Source organism: Pistacia vera, unplaced genomic scaffold (assembly GCF_008641045.1).
Source record: "Pistacia vera cultivar Batoury unplaced genomic scaffold, PisVer_v2 Contig155, whole genome shotgun sequence".
NCBI classification, from domain to species: Eukaryota; Viridiplantae; Streptophyta; class Magnoliopsida; order Sapindales; family Anacardiaceae; genus Pistacia; species Pistacia vera.
In genome coordinates, this window is record NW_022195630.1 from 1,450,740 (window position 1) to 1,475,043 (window position 24,304).

Here is a 24,304-nt window from a genome sequence, read left to right on the forward strand (position 1 = left end):
GCATTATCAATTCACACGTAATAACTTATCAAAAAATTGACAGTCTTTGGTCCACATAGTTATTAAATCCTTACTCACTATAGTACCAAATATAACACCTACTGTATTCCACACCACACCCCAAGTTCCAAGCTGTTACTTTCATGATACGTGTCAAAAACCCATTACGTCAATCATCCGGAGATTTCTATCTCGGCCGTCATGATCCCACCACGTGGATATCATTAACTGGACTCAGAACCGTCTGATGTAATACTCAACCCCACAAAGCCTGCTATAAAACAACCGTTTCGTTCATTGAATTAAAAAGAAAAAGAAATACAAATCAAAACTCTCTCCGCCGCCTGAAGCTTTCATCAGCATCATCATAAACTCACTGATTTTGCATTTCTAGAAATACAATCACTGCAAGCCCTTTAGGGAATGCAGAGAGATGAGAGGACCTTCGCTGAGAAAGCCTGAGTTCTGTGCGCGTGCCAAACGGTGCATTGGCGGCCGGAATTGCCACCGGAAACACGTTGAAGACGGGTGATCCATTACAACATCAGCACACACCCTCCGTGTTCTCTTTTAGTTGTCTTTCTGTTATTATCAGCACTGTTCTGTACTCTTTCATATTCAGTCATATAATTTCTGTAAAATCTATTTGTTAACATGGCATCCGCGGACAACTCCAGTCCGACTTTGCTCCACGGAAAATACGAGCTCGGCCGGTTGTTAGGCCATGGAACTTTCGCCAAAGTCTATCTCGCCCGCCACCTACAAACCGGAAAGAGCGTGGCCATGAAAGTCGTGGGCAAAGAAAAGGTTATCAAAGTAGGCATGATGGAGCAAGTCAAGCGAGAGATCTCAGTAATGAAGATGGTGGAACACGAAAACATCGTCGAGCTCCACGAGGTTATGGCGAGCAAATCCAAGATTTATTTCGCCATGGAGCTGGTTCGAGGTGGCGAGCTCTTCAACAAAATCGCCAGAGGTCGGTTAAAGGAAGATTTAGCTAGAGTTTATTTCCAACAGTTGATCTCAGCCATCGATTTCTGCCATAGCCGCGGGGTTTATCACCGAGATTTGAAGCCTGAAAATCTTTTACTAGACGAAGATGGCAACCTGAAAGTAACAGATTTCGGGCTCAGTGCTTTCTCGGAACATCTGAAACAGGATGGCTTATTGCACACAACTTGCGGCACACCTGCTTATGTGGCGCCGGAAGTCATCGGGAAAAAAGGATACGACGGAGCTAAGGCGGATATTTGGTCTTGTGGGGTTATTCTATATGTTCTTCTTGCAGGTTTTTTGCCATTCCAGGACGATAATATTGTGGCCATGTATCGGAAAATCTATAGAGGAGACTTCAAGTGTCCGCCCTGGTTTTCTTCAGAAGCGAGAAGATTGATCACAAAGCTTCTTGATCCGAATCCGAATACAAGAATTTCCATCTCAAAAATCATGGATTCATCCTGGTTCAAGAAGCCGGTCCCCAAGAACATCAAATCCAACAAACATGAGTATGATTTTGAAGCTGATGAGGTAAACTATGGCGACAAATCAAAGCAGCCCGAAACGTTAAACGCTTTTCATATAATTTCTTTGTCGGAGGGGTTTGATTTGTCGCCGTTGTTTGAGGAGAAAAAGAGGGAGGACAAAGAAGAGTTGAGATTTGCCACAACAAGGCCGGCAAGTAGTGTGATTTCGAGGCTGGAAGAAGTGGCCAAAAATATGAAATTTAATGTGAAAAAGAGTGATTCAAGAGTGAGATTACAAGGCCAAGAGTGTGGAAGAAAAGGGAAACTAGCTATCAATGCTGACATATTCGCCTTAACCCCGTCGTTTTTGGTGGTGGAAGTAAAGAAAGACAATGGTGACACCTTGGAATACAACCAGTTCTGCAGCAAGGAGCTCCGGCCGGCACTTAAAGACATTGTTTGGATGTCAACCGAAAAGAACTCTACACTCGCTTGAAGAAGAAGAAGAAGAAGAAGAAAGGGGTTCATTGCAACATCAGAGATTGTTAACGATTGTGTTTAATTAAATCATTATTATTATCATTGTATATTGTTTGTTTTAATTTGAAAAAAAAAAAAAAAAAAAGTTGGAAGAGAAAAGCAAAGGCCATATGAGGGTTCTTTCTTTCATCAGATGATGTTGTTACTGTTATTGTCATTATCTTTTTGTTGTTGTGTTTGTTGTGGGTTGTGAAGAAAAATTATTGTTCTGAATTCATGCTTTCTTTTGTCTTCAATTTTCTTTTCTATTCTACCTCTCATTAAAAATTACGATCTTTTGTTGATGGGAATAACAAAATTTCTTCAAAATGAATCCAAGAAGCTAAGGGGTCATAATTCAAGGTTTGAAGTGGTACTTGAATAAATCATTCTAGCTAGCTATCATGTTTAGGTGGATTGATGGAATATGTCTTTCTTTTTTTTCTCTTTTTCTTTCTAATCTTTCTAATCTTTCATTTTAAGATGTCTTTTCTGTCTCATTATATCTTAATTAAGAAAATTAATCAAGTTCAACATTGACACATTCAAAAGTAGTAAACGTTTAAATACCTAAATTCATTTTTTATTACTTCTTCCTCCATGTTTTGCTTTACTTAATTGAATTAATAAATAAAAACCTTTCATACCAAATTTTATAAAATTACTTCCAATTGTATTTATAAACTTCGAAAATAACGTTATCCAACGCTTTAACCCTAATTTTAAATGCCCAGATTCACAAATTTAGGAAAAGCAAAACCAGAGGCTATGCTTGCAGCCTTGGAATTCTTAGAAATCCAAGCGGCTAGGCAAGTTGGAGTAGGGCCAGAATTGCTTTAAATTGATGATGATAAATCCCTATCTCTCTCTCTCTCTCTCTCTCTCAATAATTGTCCCAAATTTTCCCACGACTGACTCAACTTGTCTTCACTTACATATGCTTTTACACTTTTACTGTTTTACATGTTCATCAGATAAAATTTCCATGGCAATACTTTCATTATCCTCAAGAAATGCATAGATTTTAAAGATTTAGAATTTGGACCCTTTTGATAGTAAAAATCTCTCATATCACGCCTATCTTTTGGTGAAAAAAGAATAATATTACTATACCAATCGATAAAGTTAAGAATTTTACATGTCAACAACCCTTTGTAAAGTGGATTTACTAATCATATCTTTATATTTATTTAGTTAAAAACTTTGGTTTTTTTTTTTTTTAATGGAACCAGGGTGTTTGGGCCAATTCGTACACACCTCAACTAATCCCCGAAGTCTATTAAACATTTTACAAGTCTAAAAAACAAAGTAAGTCATAATATTATTATGGTAGGTGACTACAAAGTTTGAACCTAAAAACTCAAGGAATAAAATAAATTTCCTTGACCATCACGCTAACCCCTTGAGGTTTGATAACAAAAATTTCGGTGTCACGTTCATCTTTTGTCGAGAAAGAATATTGTGACCCAATTGCACGGTGCAATTGGGAGAAGTCTTGCTCCTATTGATCAGAAACTTATTGACCACAACCAATTGTGGTCCTCATGAAAATTGGTAAAGTGGAGCTATCCAAAAGCTAGCTAGTGTATTAAATTGGAGGGCTTGGGGCACATGCTCAAAGCCATTGTTACTGAGAAAGTGTTTTTAGGAATTGTTTTTGGTGTTGCTAAATTTTGAAAATGAAAGAAACACCTTATAATCAATTGAACAAAGAGAGAGAGAGAGAGAGAGAGAGAGAGAGAGAGAGAGGGGAATTCTTGTGAAGTTCGGAATAAGACATTGCTTAGACAGAAACAAAAAAATATGGTTCATGTGAATAGGAATCTATCATTCAGCTGATTTTGTCTTGTTTAATTTCAATTTGATCTTCAAGCACATGGATACTTTGGCATCATCTTCCTTCATTTTTATGAGAGTTCTTAATTAGCTTGAAAAAAATCAATCTATTTAGATTATTTAGATGGGCATTGATTATATTAGAGGTATAGAGTAAAACTTAATCAACTTCATCAATTAAATTATCAATAAAAATCATTAGAAAAAAACTTTCCCTAGTGTTAGAAGTTATATTTGTCTACATCGTCAATTTGATAGACTGTTATAGTGTATATGTATGGTTGAACTTTCTTATCTCTTGAGTTAGCTTTTGAGAGCGAGTTCTACTAAAACCCGTTTGTCATGGAATCAAAGCCACGTCCCCTGGCCCTTATGCTCACGATCTCACATATCCAAACCTGTTTATCATTTGGTTTTACATACATCTATATTATGAAAGACTTTTCTTTTTTTTTTTGGTAGTAAATTGATAGTAATACCTACGAGTGTTTGATAACATTTCATATTTTCGAGTCTATGTTATTAGTAGATTATTGTACTTATAACCTGATTAACGGCGAAACTAATTGAGTTAATTTTGATAACTTTCATTGTTGTTGCACATACATCATAAACATGGTTTAGTACTAGTTAATTGCATATCTAATTGGTAGTAATTAATTACATATATAATTAACTAATCTTGATGATGCAATCAATACATAAATAAAAAAATATAAAAAAATCATGGGCTACAAATTCAAGAATATTGTTTCAAATTTGGAAGTGTTACTATAAATAGAAATCCTTATCTAATTCTTGACAATCGGATACTGCTGACATTTAAAAAACATATAACATATAATATTATATGAAATTCAAGATATATTAGATATATACAAGGACTCCTAGGTTATTTATTTATTTTTTATAATAAGGTGTTTGGACTAGGTTACGTATACCTTAACTAATTATAAGATTCATTGAATACCTTACAAACTCAATGGATCAGATACCACTTTGTAGGACTCGAAACATAAAATCTCTGGGTAACCCACCCAGATGGCCAAAGTCTTGCCATTTGACTACAAACCAAGTGATTAATTACTCTTTATTAATATATTAGCCATACTGATTAAATTACTTAATTTGGTTAATTGTAAAGATTAATGCATTACTTGTACAAAAACATTAATCATGCCCAAGATACATGTAAAATCCATATTGTAAAATTACCAATTCATATGGATTATTATTTCCTTAATCTCTAATAACATCATTTTTTATTGTAATTAAAGCATAATTATGGTTATCGGGTCCTAGTGACGGGGCGGTCCATATTCATACAAGAAAGATTACAAACTATATAATTGTGATTAATAATTTCAACCATGTTATAATGATCGATTATCTAATTTTGGTTTAAAAGAATGATAAGGTATGAGAAATTTGTAATTATATATTATTATTATTATAATTATTATTGTATGACAAAGGGAATCCTACCTAATTAGTAATTAGTCTAGTATTATATTTAAATCATTGCAAGAGAGGACAAGATTTTCCTTTACTATTTGTTTAACTTAAGGGTGATGTTGATTAACCAAAGTGGGACCAGGTGATCAGTGCCTTAATTAATTTTGATTTGGGTTAACGTAGGGGTGAGCATGGATAATAGGTAGAACCGGAAATGACACTGTGCAAGTAGGTTCCGATTCCATTTTTTTGGAATCGACATTGTGCGATTCCAGTTTCGGTTTCTACATGTGGAGGAATCGAAACCGGGAAAAAAGAACCTATTGCGGGTACCTAGCTTGGAACCTGTAACGGGTACCCTGTTTTGGAACCTGGGCTGAAATAAATTATCTGTGAAGAATGGGGGGTCCATTGTATTTTTACATATAAAAAAATTAAAATGAAAAAAGTTAAATTTTTACAATAACCTAATTAAATAAATATATACTTATTACATATAAACTACACCATATAAAAAACTTTAATATATTAATATTAAAGTTTTGATTCATTAAGTATATAATTGGAATTAGGACCAATTAAAAGTATTTCAATGTTATTAAAAGAGTTATTTTTGAATAAAATAGTATATTTGATTTAATAATAATATAATATTTAGTTATTTACTTCAATTATCAAATTCTAAGTATATCTGTAATTAATTAGTAATTAATTAATTATATAAAATAAATTAATGAACATTGATACATTACTAGTTAAATGATTATTTAATCAATTATAGCATTATATTATAGTTAAATAATTATTTAATTAATTATAAGTTTATAACATTACATTAGTAATTTAGTATATTACTTAATTAATTATAATATTACATTATAAAAAAAAAAAAGATTACTTAATTAATTATAATATTTCATTATAAATATTAGTACAATAAATATTTATAGTATAATTACTTAATTTATTATAACATTACATTACAGGATGATCACATAATTAATTATAACATTACATAACTAAATGATTACTTAATTAATTATGAAATTATATTATAAACATGAGTAATTTAATACATTAGGACATTACTTTATTAAATTATTATAAATTTAATTAATTATAATATTACATTATAAATTTATAGTATGATTACTTAATTAATTATAATATTACATTATAGTATGATCACATAATTAATTATAACATTACATAATTAAATGATTACCTAATTAATTATGATATTATATTATAAACGTTATTAATTTATTACATTAGGACATTACTTAATTAAATGATTATAAATTTAATTTATTATAATATTATATTATAAATTTATAGTATGATTACTTAATTAATTATAACATTATGTTATAAACAGATGATTACTTAATTAATTATAACATTCCATTATAAATTTCGTACAATACTTAATTAAATGATTAGAAATTTTATTAATTATAATATTATATTAAGATCTATAGTAAATTACTTAATTATTTAACATTACATTAAGTATGGTCACATAATTAATTATAACATTACATTTGAAATGATACTTAATTAATTATGACATGATATTATAAATATATTATTTTTACTTAGCACATATCTAATAAATGATTAGAAATTTAATTAATTATACATTACATAAAATTTATAATATAATTACTTAATTACTTATAACATTCTTCATAAATATTAGTACAATACTTAATTAAATGATTAGAAATTTAATTAATTAAAACATTACATAATTAAATAATTACTTAATTAATAATACATCATATAATATCATAATCGCCTATTATTATAACATATATAGTTAAATAATTACTTAATTAATTATAAATTATAACGTTACATTATAAATATTAGTATGATTAAAAATTTAATTAATTATAACATTACATTATAGATTTATATAGATTACTTAATTAATTATAATATCTATTATAACATTAGTACAATACTTAATTAAATGATAGAAATTTAATTATTATAATATTAAATTATAGATTTATAGTAATTTTTTATTAATTTAATTAATTATTTGGTTTTGGTTTTGATTAAGGAATTTATGTGAATTAATTGAATTCAAGTGTTGCTTAAAGATTAGAGGATTTATGAGTCACATTGATCACAATAATGAGTAATCAATTTTTAAAGGTGTATTTGTAATCTTTTAAGGTATTTTTGTTATTTTTTAAACTAATAGCGAGAATTTGATTTTAATAGAATCACCCGGGAAATGAACCGAAACCTTATTTTAGGTTCTGGTTCTTTGAATTTAAGAACCTGTACTGTGCGATTTCGGTCCGGTTCCCTCAAAAAATATGGGTACCTAAAACCACTCACCGCTAGGTTAATCCACAGGAACCCAAAGACTTGGGCCTGGGCTGACCCTGGCCCAGCCCAGAAATGTAATATCAATTATCACCTTCATTCACAAGCAAGCCTCCCCCACCCTGCCCAAATAATTATTTCCAAATTTATAGCCAAATTTAGTCCTCCTTTGGGCCCCCATTTCCTAAACATTACACTTTGACGCCCAGAACAGATTTCCCAGCTCCGCCCCGATAAATGGTAGGGAAGAAACACATCCAAACATGTTGAAGTGACCAGCAGTAATCTTTGGACTGGCACATGACATTCAGGGAGCTCATTCGACTGCCATGTTTGGAGTTACTTGCAGGAGAAAGCAAAGGAAAAACCAAGAGGCCATCCATTGGAACATGATTAAATACTGGTGAATGAAACTTTTTTCATTATATGTATAAAAAATCCATCAAAGAATCATATTTTCTCTGTAGTTCATTTGGATATAGCTTGAAATTCAAGGAACTGAGACTACTGTAGAAAGAAGGCACTTAGATTTGAGTCTGAAAATTCATCAACAAAGATAAACAAAAGAAATTGTCTAAACTACTCAACATTAAGCATTTTGCTGTTCAGAAAAGAAATGAAAGTCATCCCTCTATAATACTAAAATCTAAGCTCATTGTGCACTATCTATAGCATTTGGCCTAGAAACAAATTAAAAAAGAAAAGAGAATTCCATAACATAGCTCAAATGAAAATATAGAGCCATTTCCAGATAAACTGTCTACCTCAAAAGATTTGTACCCCAAAAAGTTTAATACCCTTCAGCTTGCTACTGTGTGTCGAATTTGGTTGCGCCGCGTCATCTTCCTCTTCACCCTCATTTTCATCGTCATCAACAATGTTACTGCTTGATTGAAGCGAGAATCTACATGAATGTCAACACGTTCTGCGGAGATCTGCATGGATGTCACAACGTTCCACCTTGTTTACGTCAATCATAAAGAATGTCTTAGTTATCTGCGCCTTCTCTATGCATTCGCATAGTAGAAAGCGACAGTATCCTTAGTCTTCACTTGATTTTCCTTCACGAACGATTCCAACCCCTCGTGAAGACAAGCTCTGGCTGCTCTTCCAATAGCAATAGCGAAATTTCCAAAGCCTCATCAACCTGTCATGGAAAACTAGCTGCACATCGTCCGCCACTTAGTGTCGATATGTTCTTCTCCACTTTCAAAAATTTTGGGAATACTTAACAGCGTACTTTTTCGGATACAAGTCTATTAAGCTTACCCACCACTCGGCGTTAGCTCTTTTTGGAATAGTTGCCGACACATAAGCCATCCATTGCCATAAGCCTTCATTGGACTGAGACTAACATCTCTTGGCTATTTGGAATGTTTCTCAAGAAATCCACAATTTCGATTCATAGAACCATCCCTAATCATGTTGAGCACTGCTTCCTTACTGAAATGGCTTTGAAATTTGGGTTCTTCAACAGTGATATCTGTCCAGGAAAATTTCTATGGGATCTGTGCTGCGAAGCCTGATTGAAGCACTATCATAAGCCATAGCTGCTTCCTTCTCGGTTTTGAAGGTCCCAAGCCATATCCGTTGTGGGTTGCATATATCTGGGCCCCCCAATGCCCATTTTGCTGCGGTACCACACCTTTGAATTTGTGTGCGGTACCCCAATACTCATTGCCTTGCGTGCTTGCTTGCAGGAAGTGACTCGCTAGTTGAATCCGATAATTCTGCAATCACATTCGTACACTGTTTGAAATCACACTTAACATTTCCTCTTCCATTGTTTATCTGTGGAACAAACATGTTGCAGAAGGTTAAATAATATCATAACTTCAAATGAAAAGAAACGACTAAACACATTACAAATCCAAGAAAAAGATATTTCCAACACACATGTTTAAGAATGTATAGATTGCGGAAATAGAACACCAAATTGAAACTGATAATAACATCGAATTTACTCAAAATTCTAGTCTTAACAGTTCCAAGTTACAATGGCAAAAGCTCGTTTTGCATTATTGAACTACAAAAATGGGTTTACATTCAGTAAGAACAACAAAACATATAAATTTACAAAAAACAGAAATGTGCACATTTCTAATTCCAGTAGATGAACCTGTTATCTATTGTGGTCACTCATATAGCATTAAGAAAAGTTTTTGTGCTAACACATGTTGACATACAATGAAAATGAAACGTTCCATGCATATCACAAGATTCAAATGGACTCATTAAAAATAAAGAGATCTCACATGAAAATGAACCTTTTCTATCTCACAAACTGAAAAAATAAATAAGAACGCCAAAAATCAATTTTCTTCTATCAAGTAGAGATATAATCCATTTTGATATGTTCACACTATATGCTCGATAGGCCGCTTAATTTCATAAACCTCTCAAGGCATTTTTAGACAAGACCTAACTATATATATTTACAGAGAAGAAAGTGGCCCAGACTGAAAAGAAGATCATTTTTCTTATAAATCCAAATTTTTCATTCTTTTGCATGTTTTCAGCCCTACACAGGAAACTCATGTCTCATACATTAATCATGCCAAAAACATGTAGCATCAGCTCAAGCGATATTAGCTTCCATATTAACCAAGTCCTAAGACAACATTATGAGAAATTCTCAATTATTTTCAATCGTCATACTTCCTGCGCCCCAATGCAATGATTTATGTCAAAATACACTAGATCTCCGAAATGTTTCACCTCATTAATTGTACTCAACAAATCAGTGACAAATCACTCACTTCACTTCACATATAGCATAAATTGGTCACTCAATAATGGATGTATGGAAGCAAAGTAACATTAAATTTCTTCATACCTTTTTCTAAACATCTCTGCACTAACCTGCTCCATGGCGTGTGCATAACCATGGGGAGTTTCAAGCAAATAATTCTTGATTGATTCACATATTTAAGGCTAATTTTATTCAATTTAGGTCTTCTGCAAAAGTAGATAATTTTAATATGCAAATTTGGCACCAGAGTTATTGGATTTGACATATCACAGCTAATTCTTGACTTGCAAAACCTAGTTTAATGTCTTTAAGAATGTGACCACAAGATAATGAAGTAAATATATAGTCTTTAACCTCAACCTTTGAGAAAGAAAAAAATATATATAATCAGATGAAAATCAGAATAAAATTGCTGCAATCAGCTTGACAGACCCAGAGTGATGAAACATGGATCATATCACATTATGCAAGTTCATGTTCTACATTTTCAGAGTGACATGCACATGTTACACTACCACATAGGATGAGTTTCCAGTTAAAATAAAAATATAAATCATGAATAGAGAACCATAACATGCACATCAGTGAAAGCGAAATCAACCTAACAATTAAAAAACCCTAACTAATATATGTAATAGAAAGGAGCATAACTGTAGAATTTTCTAGTCCCTGACCACAAAACAGGTCAATTGATGCAGCAGTCTATCAAATATGTAGATACTATTACTGTTCTATCAATAGATAGAAAGAATCAAATAGAATATTGCTGGTGACATAAGCAAATGCTTCAACAAATCAGTTTAATGGAACATTATTAAGTAAGAATCCATGGCTAGTACCAGCTTATATGCCTCTCCAAAAGAAAAAGAGAGATATTGGATATTGAAACCTTGCATAAATCATACTCCACCTTGATTTTAGTCACGGTCAACACCAACTTCAAACAATGTTAATATAAGCACACAGCTATAAACTAGCACATTCCTACTCCACCTTCAGAACAGTATCCATTCTGGGGTACATCTCTATGAACAATTTTTTTTTTTTTTTTTTTTTTTTTTTTTTTTTTTTTCAAATTCGAAGATATGGTTTATATCTTGGGCACTACCAGCAAAATTTAAAATGTTAGTAAACTAAGCATTCCAAATTTGTATTGCAATATTGATAAAAATTGCCTTGATACTTTTAACAGAATTAAGTCAACTGACAACCAAGCTACGCAAACAATTAGCAAAGACAACATATGCAATTCAAATTTTCTTTGTCACAAGGGCTAGAACAGTTTCTGATAGGAAATAAAACCAAAATACTTTTAGTACTAATCCACCTAGCTTTATTACCAACGATCAAGAAAATCTAAATTTCAACTTTTTTGTGTAATTAAGGCCACAAATGAATTTTCATTTCCATTACCAACTTAAAATACTTTTCATTCAGTAGACAAATGGTCTTCCCCAGCAGTTGGGCTTCATAGTTTTCAGATTCATGCTAACAATTTTAGCCCTCACACAACACCAAATTAGATACCTAATTTCAAACCTTGAATAAAAGGATAAAAATGAACATTCAAGAAAAATAAAATCCAGTAATCAACGTACGACATTCGGATGTTTCTCATGAAAGGAAGTTCATAGCACCGAAGAAGATAAGAGACCTCATTGAGTTAATTTTTTTGTTTGTTTATGTCAACAACCACTAGTGGGAAACTCTAACCAAATTATTTTTCAATTTTCTCCATAATTCAGGTAAAAGATTAGCATCTTAGGTTTTACAAAGTTGCGGCATTCGTCCTGTTTAATAAATATTTTATCTAAAAGTTTAATCTAGTAGGTAAAGGTTTCTGTTTTGATATTTTCTAAAATATGGAAAGTCGAACTTGAAACCTTTGACTTTGATATCATGTTAAATTACCACTTGACCTAAAAGTTTAAACTAGTAAATAGACAAAAAGGTTAGCTTCCTAGGTTACAATGTTGTGCCATNTCATGAAAGGAAGTTCATAGCACCGAAGAAGATAAGAGACCTCATTGAGTTAATTTTTTTGTTTGTTTATGTCAACAACCACTAGTGGGAAACTCTAACCAAATTATTTTTCAATTTTCTCCATAATTCAGGTAAAAGATTAGCGTCTTAGGTTTTACAAAGTTGCGGCATTCGTCCTGTTTAATAAATATTTTATCTAAAAGTTTAAACTAGTAGGTAAAGGTTTCTGTTTTGATATTTTCTAAAATATGGAAAGTCGAACTTGAAACCTTTGACTTTGATATCATGTTAAATTACCACTTGACCTAAAAGTTTAAACTAGTAAATAGACAAAAAGGTTAGCTTCCTAGGTTACAATGTTGTGCCATTCCCTCTTTTTAAGTTAATAATTGACCAAAAAGAGTTTAAAAAAATTAGCCTCCTAGGATTTACAATGTTTCACCATGCCTTCAGTTAGGTTAAAACTTGATCTAAAGGTTTTGGCTTTGATACTAAGTTAAGTTACCTCTTGACCTAAAGTTTAAGCCAGTAGGTAGAGACTCAACATTAATATTTATATCGCTACCTTCAATATGTCTAAACTAGTCAATGTGTGTTTGACTAGTTTTATGTATTTCAGCAAGAAAGTATGCCAAATTGTTTAACCATCCGAAACACGCCTAACTCAGGATGAAACCAAAGATAAATACCCATTCCCCAAAATGACTAACAGTTACGTAGTTTGAGGTATAAAGTTTGTGAAACGATCAACAAATTGAACAATATTTGTACAGGAAAAGGAGACTGTATTTTCATTACTATTTAATGGTTAGTGATCTTTAGAATGAAGGTTAGTATCTACCTTTCCTTCTGAAAGAAGTTGTGCTTCTATCTATTCACAGCACCAAAGATGACTACCAATAGATGAAGGGCCTCCCTCTCAAGCAGAGATCACTAAAAAATTTCACAGTGAAGGGGCATAAATACATCTGCTAGAATCTAATTTCCCTTCCCTCGATCTGAAACTAGTTGAATCATTAGTTCATTAAATTACTGTTAGTCATTTAATACATATGCATCATGCAAAACAAGTTTTGGTTCGATTTCAATGAATAGAAGTGTCACTACCAGCACATCTTCCTTATACGAAATCAACTATCCATACTTCTGTGATAAGCGTCCCACATACCGGCAAAGCTATTAATTACTTTCCCTTCACTATTCCCACCACCACAAGTTTTGCTGCTACAGCTGACATAACCGTCCCACCACTGTTTGTCACAAAGTGGTGGTCACTATCCTAAAATCAACCAACCACCTGCCATCACCATGATTGTCTGACAACTGTACTATCCACTACCATCACCACTAACACCATAACCAAGCTGATTTGTACATAACTCGACAGCATTAAAAGTTCTTTTGTAGCCATCATCCCGATCAAAATTTACAAGTAAAGGGATTATAACTTTGGGGATATTAATCTATCCTGAATTAAAAATTTGTGATTAACATCTTCTTCCTGAAACATTCTAATTGATGAGTAAGTATAGATGAAAAGAGGGTCCTATTAAAAGTTTTTAAATATTTCATGATCCTTTGGAAGTTTCATTCACTCTGAAATAAAGTATAAGTTCTGATAATCATATGTATATATAATTAGCATTTTTGTATCTCTTTGTGCAATAAAAGTTAAAAATACTTTGTGATTTAAGGGCATAGTGAATCATCTTACAAGGCAAATTTTATTTCTATGTCATTATTTGCATTTCTCTATTTGATTCAATTCGGCAACTTTGCCCATTAAACTTATCAAGTAAGATCAAAAGCATAAATAGAGACTTTAAGAGTTATCTATGCCTCATCAAATTTGAGCAAATAAGACCACACGATATCTGATTGAACTAACAGATGAAATTAAGGACCACAAATCATAGAAAAAAGAGAAAGGTTCCGAGGACAATAAGCTGGAAGAACACTATAGAACTTCATCAAGACTTTTTTATTAAGCGGACGATTTGATTATATCAGAAACACAAACTAGTTACTGGTATTCATGAAAAAAATCTGACCCACCTACCAAAAAACTCAACCTATTAACTGAAGTTTATATATCATGAAACTAGTTATATGATTCAATCTGTCATCTAGTCCAAATATAAAATAACAAGGAAGACATTCAGACTTTATAAGATAAATAAATAAACTACATACGGCATCAGAACATGTGAAAAGCTCACCCACCTACCAAACAACTCAGACTTATTCACTGAAGTAATTTATATTAAAATTAGTGATGCTCAAAATTTAGCTTAAGAAGATCACAAGAATGTGTCAACCTATGATCCAATAGAAAGAAGGAACTATTACAGCTAGTGAAAAACACATTAGTTAGAAAGTCAATTTCAAAGTGGCCCAATACATGCAAATTGCTTAAGATCACTATCTTCAGAAAGCAAATATCTAAATCAATCTCATGAAATTAATTATCAATGAATTATGTTAGTTGAAAAAAGCACTTAATTGAAGTGGGAAGAGAACCCAATATCAGAAACAAATGTTTAAAATCTAGCCTGAACAAATACGATTCCGTTACAAATTGATCAACAAGTCCCCCAATGTATCACTATTAAATTTTATGCTCAATCAACTTCTTAAATCCTTCTTTAATGGCTGATCTTCCTTAAAAAGCAACTTATTTTATTCATTGAATCCACATATTGAAAGAACCCCAAAATATTTAAACCACCCATCAAGTGGGAACAGATTAATTGTGTCTAAATTTAGAACAAAGCCACCAAATAAACCACATAAAATCAGAAGAATATTAGACTAAATACATGAGAACAAAACTAACATTAAAAGATATTGGCAAGCAAAATTACCTGAGTGATGAAGCTACAACAAATAGAAGATGTTTGTTGTTGCCCCCCAGAACCAAACAATAAGTGGCACTGAAAACGATAAAGACAAATAAATTGCAAACAAAAACAGACCTAATTCGCAGAAGAAAAGATCTTCTTCTTCCCTAAAAAGGAAACAAAATAAGAATCGAGAAAAATCAGCAGGCTGAGAGAAGAGATTACCAACCTGTACAAGGAGATTGCCTTCTTGGGAAACCTTATTCATGGCTACAAAATCAAGCATACTTTCCCAGAAGAGGAAACATGCCATTTTTCCCATATTTAGAACAAAAATTTTTGAGTCAGTGTTAAAAAATCTTCATGTAAACCAAATCCAAATCACAAAAAGCAAAAACATATGGTAACAAAGCTGCAACACTTAAATAGGAAACAAAATCAAACACATATCAGCCTGATTCACCAAAAACCAAAAAACAAAAAATTACAAACTTTAGAGATAATACCCACCTGGGGCAAGCTAAAAAGAGGAGAAAACACCCAAAATTGGAGGTGAAAATATAGAGAAGGAGAAAGACGTGGGTTTTGAGAAGCAAAGAAGAAGGTGAAAACTAGAAAGAACATAAAAATTCCAAAGTTTTCCGTTATATTATGAGCAGTCAACAGCGTACCTTCAGGTGGTTCATCGTCCTCTTCATAGACGAAGAGAGGACCATAAAAAGTCACGCTTTCAATTTTCAAACTCCATCACATATTATTCTTCTTATTATAATAATAACATTAATATACATACACATTCATCAATAACAAAAATAAAAAGTTTATCTAAACTGAGCAAATTAAATGCAATGTTATCCATATGCAATAAACCAAACAAAACAAAGAACATATATTAAAAAATTTCTCTCTTCATGAAGAGCTCCATGTGTCACTTCTGCTTTTCATACTCTTCTGATCTTCTAGAGTTATGTAGATATATACAGAAAGAAGTGGACGTGGAGACTGAGGAAGCAAAGTGAGTAAGTTTGAATAGTGAAGAAGAGAGAGAAGTGAAGAGTTTGAGCTGACAGAAAGAGAAGTGAGCACGCACACGCAAAGATATTTTCTCATACAATTGCCTGCGTGTGCTCACTCTCTTCTGTCAGTCTCTCTTCCTCTTTATTACTTTTAGCTCTCTAAATCTATATTTATATATATAAAGCTATAGCGATATCTATATATTAGCGATATCTATATATATTGCGAAAAAAAGGAAAGATATAAGATTTCAGAGATGGGATCAAACTGAATTTGTGTTTAGAACATCAAAACCCTGACTCAATCAGATCTAAAAATCCATTTCTGGAAAGAAACTTTTATTAACTGAACTTGAAATTAGGGTTCTTTTCTGACACCCCACAAAAACCCTTCTCCTAATTCACTCATTTTTCCTCTAAAGTCTCTCTCTTTTTCTTCTCTCTTCACTTTCTTCCCTGCAAGACTCAAACTTCCTCTCGTTTCAGCTGTTTTGCGGCCATTTTTGAGAAAAAAACTCACCTTAATTTACCGTTGACACCTACTATATAGCGAGAGGAGGGTGAAATGAAAAGACTTTTTGGTGCAAATGCTTTGTGGTTTACCACACGTATTCATTTAAGTTATTATATTTTGTTTCGGAGTTGGTGGAAGAATTAGGGCGCAATTGCGAAACCAAGACTTTGATCGTGGAAGGGATGAAGAGTTTCGTGAAACGATACGTGTAGATTGGTGATTGGTGGACAGAGCGTCTGAGGCGTTGTTTGACACGTAAGGAGAGGTATTGACCGTCAGATCATTATCCTGGGGGTCCCATCGTCGGTGATGTGTGGGTTGATTGGAAGTCGTTTGATGGATAGGACTGCGTCAAATAAGGGAGACAGGGACAATGACCCATTATAATAAAATATCTACCTCATTAGCTAGGGCTTAATCTTGAATTCTTGATTAAAGTTGAGATAATTAAATCAGTGTGAAATGACAAAAATACCCCTATAGATTCAGATAATTCACCGCTCTTATTGTAACTACTCAAATTTGAATAAAAATCTATCTTTCTACAACTGAATTCAAATTTGAACAAAAATTTATCTCTAAACAACTGATTTAATATCGATACATAATATGAGATTCAATTAAATACAAATATCGTGATTATCTTTGGATGTCTGGTTAATTTATCTACTCGTCCATACCTTTTTTAACATTTACTCTTATCTAATCCTACTCTTACGTAATCTACTCTTACTCTTATCTAATCATGATTAATTATTCAAAATGATTAGATAAGAGTAGGAGTAGATTAAATAAGAGTAGGAGCCACAACTCTCCAAAGTTTTATATCAAAATGATAAAATTCATTTTTTGTGATATAATTATTCGAATTTGTGTCAAAAAATACCTCTATAAATTTATTCGATTAAACTATGTCTGTTTGATCAAGAGATATTCATTTGAATACAAAATATCGTAAATATCTTTGGATGTTTGATTAAATTATCGACTTTTATTATATTAAAGTGATAAAATTCATCGAGAGATTCATTGCGCAAAATATAACTGCTCAAATTAGTTTCTACCATTTTTATTCTTTAAGTTAATTAAGATGAAGAAAATAATTAATTGATTAATCGAATTTTATTTATCATTTGTGATGTGAATGATTAATGGACCTTATACTCTATAGTGGTCAACTAAAACAACTTTAATAAAGTCTTAATCTATCTAATCAAATATTAACAAGCATTTGGTTTTAATGAATATTTGAACCACCAATATTTAATTACATGTTAATAATGTCAATGTTGGTGGTAAGGGCACTTTTAAAATAAAATGGATTTTCATTAATGAGTAAATAAACTTGTCTTTTTAACTCAAACCTAGATCCGACCTGTATCAAGTAACGACTAACAGAATGTGATATTTTCGATAATAGTCTTAATAGTCTTGTATCATTGAAAAATGTCATAATATATGGGTTAATAACCACTTGAACACCTCCCTTTTACAAATCTGTTTTAAACGTGAATTATACTGATTGCTACAATTATTGAACGATCAAATATTTAATCACATGTTTGAAGTCAATTTTGGTGATAAGGGCACTATTAAAATTAAAAGGATTTTTATTAGTGAGTAAATAAACTTGACTTTTAACTCAAACTTAGATCCAACCTGCACCAAATAACGACCAAGAAAATATGATATTTTCGATGATGATCTTAATAGTCTCATATTGTTAAAAAAATGTCTTTAACATGTGGGTTAATAACCACTTGAACACCTCCCTTTTACAAATCTGTTTTAAACGTGAATTAAATTGATTGTTACAATTATTGAATGACCAATATTTAATCACATGTTAATGAAGTCAATTTTGGTGATAAGGGCACTATTAAAAGTAAAAGGATTTTTATTAATGAGTAAATAAACTTGACTTTTAACTCAAACTTAGATCCAACTTGCACCAAATAACGACCAACAAAATGTGATATTTTCGATGATGGTCTTAATAGTCTCATATCGTTTAAAAAAAATATCTTAACATGTGGGCTAATAACCACTTGAACACCTCCCTTTTACAAATCGGTTTTAAGGGTGAATTATAGTGATTGTTACAATTAGCATCAGAGTTTGGCATCCATTAGCGATGACTTGGAGGTATAAAGCCCTACCAACTTATTAAACCTAATTTGTTTATATAATTAATGTAGATTAAAAAGTTTGAATTATAATTTTGCTTCATCCTTCCATTTTAATTGATGTTTAGGGAAAATAGATTATAATTCATTTGTTGAAGATCATTTTTCTTATAAATCCAAATTTTTCATTCTTTTGCATGTTTTCAGCCCTACACAGGAAACTCATGTCTCATACATTAATCATGCCAAAACATGTAGCATCACTCAAGCGATTAGCTTCCATATTAACCAAGTCCTAAACACATTATGAGAAATTCTCATTATTTTCAATCGTCATACTTCCTGCGCCTCCAATGCAATGATTTATGTCAAATCACTAGATCTCCGAAATGTTTCACCTCATTAAGTGTACTCAACAAATCAGTGACAAAAGTCTACTCAGCTTCACTTCACATATAGCATAATTGGTCACCAATATGGATGTATGTAAGCAAAGTAATTAAATTTCTTCATACATTTCTAAACATCCTGCACTAACCTGCTCCATGGCGTGTGCATAACCATGGGGAGTTTCAAGCAAATATCTTGATTGATTCACATATTTAAGGCTAATTTTATTCAATTTAGGTCTTCTGCAAAAGTGATAATTTTATATGCAAATTTGGCACCAGAGTTATTGGATTTGACATATCACAGCTAATTCTTGTTGCAAACCTAGTTTAATGTCTTTAAGAATGTGACCACAAGATAATGAAGTAAATATATAGTCTTTAACCTCAACCTTTGAGAAAGAAAAAATATATATAATCAGATGAAAATCAGATAAAAATTGCTGCAATCAGATTGACAGACCCAGAGTGATGAAACATGGATCATATCACATTATGCAAGTTCATGTTCTACATTTTCAGAGTGACATGCCCATGTTACACTACCACATAGGATGGTTTCCAGTTAAAATAAAAATATAAATCATGAATAGAGAACCATAACATGCACATCATGAAAGCGAATCAACCTAACAATTAAAAAACCCTAACTAATTTAATTATATAGAAGGAGCATAACTGTAAATTTTCTAGTACCTGACTACAAAACAGGTCAATTGATGCAGCAGTCTATCAAATATGTAGATACTATTACTGTTCTATCAATAGTAAGAAAGAATCAAATAGAATATTGCTGGTGACATAAGCAAATGCTTCAAAATCAGTTGAATGGAACATTATTAAGTAAGAATCCATGGCTAGTACCAGCTTATATGCCTCTCCAAAAGAAAAAGAAGAATTTGATATTGAAACCTTGAAAATCATACTCCACCTTGATTTTAGTCACGGTCAACACCAACTTCAACCAATGTTAATATAAGCACACAGCTATAAACTAGCACATTCCTACTCCACCTTCAGAACTATCCATTCTGGGTACATCTCTATAGAACATTTTTTTTTTTTTTTTTTTTTTTTTTTTTTTTTTTTTTTTTTCAAATTCGAAGATATGGTTTATATCTTGGCACTACCAGCAAAATTTAAAATGTTAGTAAACTAAGCATTCCAATTGTATTGCAATATTGATAAAATTGCCTTGATACTTTAACAGATTAAGTCAACTGACAACCAAGCTACCAAACAATTAGCAAAGACAACATATGCAATTCAAATTTTTCTTTGTCACAAGGGTAAACAGTTTCTGATAGGATAAAACCAAAATACTTTTAGTACTATCCACCTAGCTTATTACCAACGATCAAGAAAATCTAAATTTCAACTTTTTTGTTAATTAGGCCACAAATGAATTTTCATTTCCATTACCAACTTAAAAACTTTTCATTCAGTAAAATGGTCTTCCCAGCAGTTGGGCTTCATAGTTTTCAGATTCATGCTAACAATTTTAGCCCTCACACAACACCAAATTAGATACCTAATTTCAAACCTTGAATAAAGTAAAAATGAACAATAAAATCCAGTAATCAACGTACGACATTCGATAGTTTCTCATGAAAGGAAGTTCATAGCCACCGAAGAAGATAAGGACCTCATTGAGTTAATTTTTTTGTTTGTTTATGTCACAACCACTAGTGGGAAACTCTAACCAAATTATTTTTCAATTTTCTCCATAATTCAGGTAAAAGATTAGCATCTTAGGTTTTACAAAGTTGCGCATTCGTCCTGTTTAATAAATATTTTATCTAAAAGTTTAAACTAGTAGGTAAGGTTTCTGTTTTGATATTTTCTAAAATATGGAAAGTCGAACTTGAAACCTTTGACTTTGATATCATGTTAAATTACCACTTGACCTAAAAGTTTAAACTAGTAAATAGACAAAAAGGTTAGCTTCCTAGGTTACAATGTTGTGCCATTCCCTCTTTTTAAGTTATATTGACCAAAAAGAGTTTAAAAAAATTAGCCTCCTAGGATTTACAATGTTTCACCATGCCTTCAGTTAGGTAAAACTTGATCTAAAGGTTTTGGCTTTGATACTAGTTAAGTTACCTCTTGACCTAAAGTTTAAGCCAGTAGGTAGAGACTCAACATTAATATTTATATCGCTACCTTCAATATGTCTAAACTAGTCAATGTGGTTTGACTAGTTTTATGTATTTCAGCAAGAAAGTATGCCAAATTGTTTACACCATCCGAAACACCCTAACTCAGGATGAAACCAAAGATAATACCCATTCCCAAAATGACTAACAGTTACGTAGTTTGAGGTCAAAAGTTTGTGAAACGATCAACAAATTGAACAATATTTGTACAGAAAAGGAGACTGTATTTTCATTACTATTTAATGGTTAGTGATCTTTAGAATGAAGGTTAGTATCTACCTTTCCTTCTGAAAGAAGTTGTGCTTCTATCTATTCACAGCACCAAAGATGACTACCAATAGATGAAGGGCCTCCCTCTCAAGCAGAATCACTAAAAAAATTCACAGTGAAGGGGCATAAATACATCTGCTAGAATCTAATTTCCCTTCCCTCGATCTGAAACTAGTTGACTCATTTGTTCATTAATTACTGTTAGTCATTTAATACATATGCATCATGCAAAACAAGTTTTGGTTCGATTTCAATGAATAGAAGTGTCACTACCAGCACATCTTCCTTATAGAAATCAACTATCCATACTTCTGTGATAAGCGTCCCACATACCGGCAAAGCTATTAATTACTTTCCCTTCACTATTCCCCCACCACAAGTTGTGCTGCTACAGCTGACATAACCGTCCCACCACTGTTTGTCACAAAGTGCGGTCACTATCCTAAATCAACCAACCACCTGCCATCACCATGATTGTCTGAAACTGTACTATCCACTACCATCACCACTACACCATAACCAAGCTGATTTGTACATAACTCGACAGCATTAAAGTTCTTTTGTCGCCATCATCCCGATCAAATTTACAAGTAAGGGATTATAACTTTGGGATATTAATCTATCCTGAATTAAAAATTTGTGATTAACATCTTCTTCTGAACATTCTAATTGATGAGTAAGCATAGATGAAAAGCGGTCCTATTAAAGTTTTAAATATTTCATGATCCTTTCGATGTTTCATTCACTCTGAAATAAGTATAAGTTCTGATAATCATATGTATATAAATTAGCATTTTTGTATCTCTTTGTGCAATAAATTAAAAAAATACTTTGTGATTTAAGGGCATAGTGAATCATCTTACAAGGCAAATTTTATTCTATGTCATTATTTGCATTTCTCTATTTGATTCAATTCGGCAACTTTGCCCATTAAACTTATCAAGTAAGACAAAGCAAAATAGAGACTTTAAGATTTATCTATGCCTCATCAAATTTGAGCAAATAAGACCACACGATATCTGATTGAACTAACAGATGAAATTAGGACCACAAATCATAGAAAAAGAGAAGGTTCCGAGGACAATAACTGGAAGAACACTATAGAACTTCATCAAGACTTTTTTATTAAGCGGACGATTTGATTATATCAGAAACACAAACTAGTTACTGGTATTCATGAAAAAAATCTGACCCACCTACCAAAAACTCAACCTATTAACTGAAGTTTATATCATGAAACTAGTTATATGATTCAATCTGTCATCTAGTCCAATATAAAAACAAGGAAGACATTCAGACTTTATAAATAAAATAATAAACTACATACGGCATCAGAACATGTGAAAAGCTCACCCACCTACCAAACAACTCAGACTTATTCACTGAAGTAATTTATATTAAATTAGTGTGCTCAAAATTTAGCTTAAGAAGATCACAGAATGTGTCAACCTATGATCCTGAAAGAAGGAACTATTACAGCTAGTGAAAAACACATTAGTTAGAAAGTCAATTTCAAGTGGCCCAATACATGCAAATTGCTTAAGATCACTATCTTCAGAAAGCAAATATCTAAATCAATCTCATGAAATTAATTATCATGAATTATGTTAGTTGAAAAAAGCACTTAATTGAAGTGGAAGAGAACCCAATCAGAAACAAATGTTTAAAATCTAGCCTGAACAAATACGATTCCGTTACAAATTGATCAACAAGTCCCCCAATGTATCACTATTAAATTTATGCTCAATCAACTTCTTAAATCCTTCTTTAATGGCTGATCTTCCTTAAAAGCAACTTATTTTATTCATTGAATCCACATATTGAAAGAACCCCAAATATTTAAACCACCCATCAAGTGGGAACAGATTAATTGTGTCTAAATTTAGAACAAAGCCACCAAATAACCACATAAAATCAGAAGAATATTAGACTAAATACATGAGAACAAAACTAACATTAAAAGATATTGGCAAGCAAAATTACCTGAGTGATGAAGCTACAACAAATAGAATGTGTTTGTTGTTGCCCCCAGAACCAAACAATAAGTGGCACTGAAAACGATAAAGACAATAAAATTGCAAACAAAACAGACCTAATTCGCAGAAGAAAGATCTTCTTCTTCCCTAAAAGGAACAAAATAAGAATCGAGAAAAATCAGCAGGCTGAGAGAAGAGATTACCAACCTGTCAAGGAGATTGCCTTCTTGGAAACCTTATTCATGGCTACAAAATCAGCATACTTTCCCCAAAGAGGAAACATGCCATTTTTCCCATATTTAGAACAAAATTTTTGAGTCATGTTAAAAAATCTTCATGTAAACCAAATCCAAATCACAAAAAGCAAAACATATGGTAACAAAGCTGCAACACTTAAATAGGAAACAAAATCAAACACATATCACCTGATTCACCAAAAACCAAAAACAAAAATTACAAACTTTAGATAAATACCCACCTGGGGCAAGCTAAAAAAGGAAAACACCCAAAATTGGAGGTGAAAATATAGAGAAGGAGAAGACGTGGGTTTTGAGAAGCAAAGAAGAAGGTGAAACTAGAAAGAACATAAAAATTCCAAAGTTTTCCGTTATATTATGAGCAGTCACAGCGTACCTTCAGGTGGTTCATCGTCCTCTTCATAGACAA

The 24,304-nt window shown here is 32.1% G+C and overlaps 1 protein-coding gene and 1 pseudogene across 1 annotated transcript; one reads left to right on the forward strand and one right to left on the reverse strand.

Annotated features, from left to right (window-relative positions):
- Window positions 1-292: 292 nt before the first annotated feature.
- On the forward strand, window positions 293-2,218 carry LOC116124680 (CBL-interacting serine/threonine-protein kinase 6). Its single transcript, XM_031410414.1, has one exon. It carries the CDS (start codon window positions 655-657, stop codon window positions 1,957-1,959), a length of 1,305 nt encoding a protein of 434 aa, XP_031266274.1. The 5' UTR covers window positions 293-654; the 3' UTR covers window positions 1,960-2,218.
- Window positions 2,219-8,531: 6,313 nt separating this feature from the next.
- On the reverse strand, window positions 8,532-9,400 carry LOC116124725 (annotated as a pseudogene).
- Window positions 9,401-24,304: the final 14,904 nt, after the last annotated feature.

Excerpts from the sequence above, each read along its gene's own strand:
- LOC116124680 (XM_031410414.1), top strand. The coding sequence starts at position 655 with ATGGCATCCGCGGACAACTCCAGTCCGACTTTGCTCCACGGAAAATAC.